General features: G+C 37.9%; 2 protein-coding genes across 2 annotated transcripts in view; both read right to left on the bottom strand.

Moving 5' to 3' along the window:
• The window catches only part of LOC104738895 (ABC transporter I family member 19), a 3,051-nt gene extending 2,623 nt beyond the window's left edge, over window positions 1-428 (bottom strand). The window contains exon 1 of the mRNA XM_010459108.2: window positions 58-428. Coding sequence (XP_010457410.1) covers window positions 58-214 — 157 coding nt within the window. The 5' untranslated portion in view covers window positions 215-428. The remainder of the gene's footprint in view (window positions 1-57) is intronic.
• LOC104743137 (uncharacterized protein At1g03900-like) lies at window positions 556-1,765 on the bottom strand. Its single transcript, XM_010464249.2, has 3 exons — window positions 1,574-1,765; window positions 964-1,227; window positions 556-866 (listed from the first exon to the last, which is right to left on the bottom strand). The coding sequence occupies exons 1-3, from the start codon at window positions 1,763-1,765 to the stop codon at window positions 792-794; spliced, it is 531 nt and encodes a 176-aa protein (XP_010462551.1). The 3' UTR covers window positions 556-791.

Below are 2,228 nucleotides of genomic sequence, written 5' to 3'. Positions count from 1 at the left end.
GGCCAATTTCAAAGTTGAAAACTCTGAATTAAATCAGAAGAAGAAGGATGTGTTTACCAGATCCATTGGCACCAACGAGAAGGCAGCGAGAGCCAGCTGGGAGATCGAGGTTGAAGTCGAAGAATATAGGATCCTCAACTTCGTATGCAAACTGCATACCGCTAACTTTAATGGCGTCATCGCCACTCGCCGTCGCATCTTTCTCCTCCGCCATTTTTTCAGTAGTTGGTGGACGGACCGACGTTGTTCACTTTTGGTCAAATTATGCGGTCCTTCTGTTAAATATGTTTCGTTCAACGTTCAATCCACGTAATACCAATATATTTTTGCCACGTCATTACGATTTTTCCTCTTTCCACGTCGCCACCGCCACGTCAGTATTCTAGTCATCACGCAACATCAACTAAATACGACGGCGTATTCTGCTGTATATTTTTTGTTTTTGTACTATCTTTCTTGTACATTTGCTTTATCTTCAGTTTAGGAAATTATAAGTACGTAGAAACAAAGAAGAACTTATGAAAAATCCTCTTTTAATATATATTAATATCTCAGTGGTCTAGATGATAATGATTAGTGATAATTTCATAATGTAACAAAGATGATTGTAAGGGAAGGAAGAAAGAAAAATAAAACAGAGGGAGTATGGGATTACAAAGAAACACAACATCAAACTTACCAGTAACATACATCAAAAAGACTGTTGGCTTTTCACCATTGTCTCGTGCTCTCAAGTCACAAGAAGATGAAGCCGGACTTGTCCACCAACTTAAAATTTTACACTCCATAGATCAGAAAGCTGCCCAACCTGATGCAGCTCCTGTTGACTTGGTCGATCCTGATCCCGCCGTTGAAGGAAGATTCTTCTGCAGAGTATTACCATATCAAGAATAATTGAAAGTAACTCACCAAAAAATATATAAATGCAATATTAAGAAGACAAGTTTTTGTTTTTTTTATTACCTTAAGCTGAGTTAGATCAGATAGAGGCTCGTTCCTGCGTCTTGTGTTATCAATTGAATCTTTGCAGCCATCAGATGCAATCCTTGACGCGACGGGATCGTTTGGTGGTGGCGGTAAAGGTGACCTGGTTATCCCAGCAGCTTTGGGAGGTGGCGCAAGTGCTAGTGGTTTTGGTTTCCCGGTTCCTGAAAGAGCAGCTGAGAGCATCCCAGTGCCATTTGTTGTTGGTTTGGGTTTCACGTTGATTCTTATGGTTTCACCTTCCTTTAAAACACACAACAAACAAAACAACAACCAAATGGTAAGATAGAATTTTAGCATTACCAAGATAAACAAAACCAAAAGATCACTCTCTTCTACTAGGAACGGCTTAAACAAAGATCTTAGTTATAACAAGCAAGAACTCCAATCACGTCAAAAACTAGAGCTTACGAGATAGATTGGGGTTCATAAATCAGGGACACCAACAAGATAGCAATGAGAATGATAGTTGTACATTGAATCAATCAATTCTACATAGATCTGATAGCTTCAATCAGATAGATAACGCACTGATCTCTTCTTATCTTAATTAATAATCCCTTAAGGTTTACGGAACAGATGAGTTTACCTTCAATCTGTGATTAACGGCGGGATGGATATCGATATGATTATCGCTCTCACTCGTTNCGGATTGAAGCCACTCGCCGCACTTGTATCCGCCGGATGTGGTTCGCGGTGGGATCTTGTAGACGGAAACCTCTCGCACCACCAGAAGTGTGTGCTCGAATGACTCTTCCTCTTCTTCTTCCTCGAACGACATCGAAATCTGCCAAATCTCAGAGGCCCTGTCTCTCTGACGAGTTTCGGAGATAGACGCGTGTGATCGTTACGAGACTTTGAAAGCTTTTTTACGAGACCAGACCGGAACCTCTTTCTTTTTTTTTTCTTTTTTCTTTTTTTTTTTTAAATATTTATTTTTGGTTACCATTATTATCCTTTTAAAATTTAATTTAAATACACTCTCTAATCAACGTAATCATAAAAGCCAAGATGTGTATATGAGTGAAAAAATTTAATCTGGAAAATTGTGTTCAGCTGCTTAGTTCATTAATCATAAATAGGTTGATTAGTTTAACAATAAGAAAATTTAACATTCTATAATTGTCTTTCTATCAAACTTAAATTATTGCCATTGAAGCTTTATGAAAGTTGGTTATTACTAGTCACATATTTATTTATTTCATTGACTGGAAAAAACTAAATAACATCATCGATCGTAATAA

Source organism: Camelina sativa, chromosome 14 (assembly GCF_000633955.1).
Source record: "Camelina sativa cultivar DH55 chromosome 14, Cs, whole genome shotgun sequence".
Taxonomy (NCBI): Eukaryota; Viridiplantae; Streptophyta; class Magnoliopsida; order Brassicales; family Brassicaceae; genus Camelina; species Camelina sativa.
This window is presented reverse-complemented; position numbering and strand designations above follow the sequence as displayed.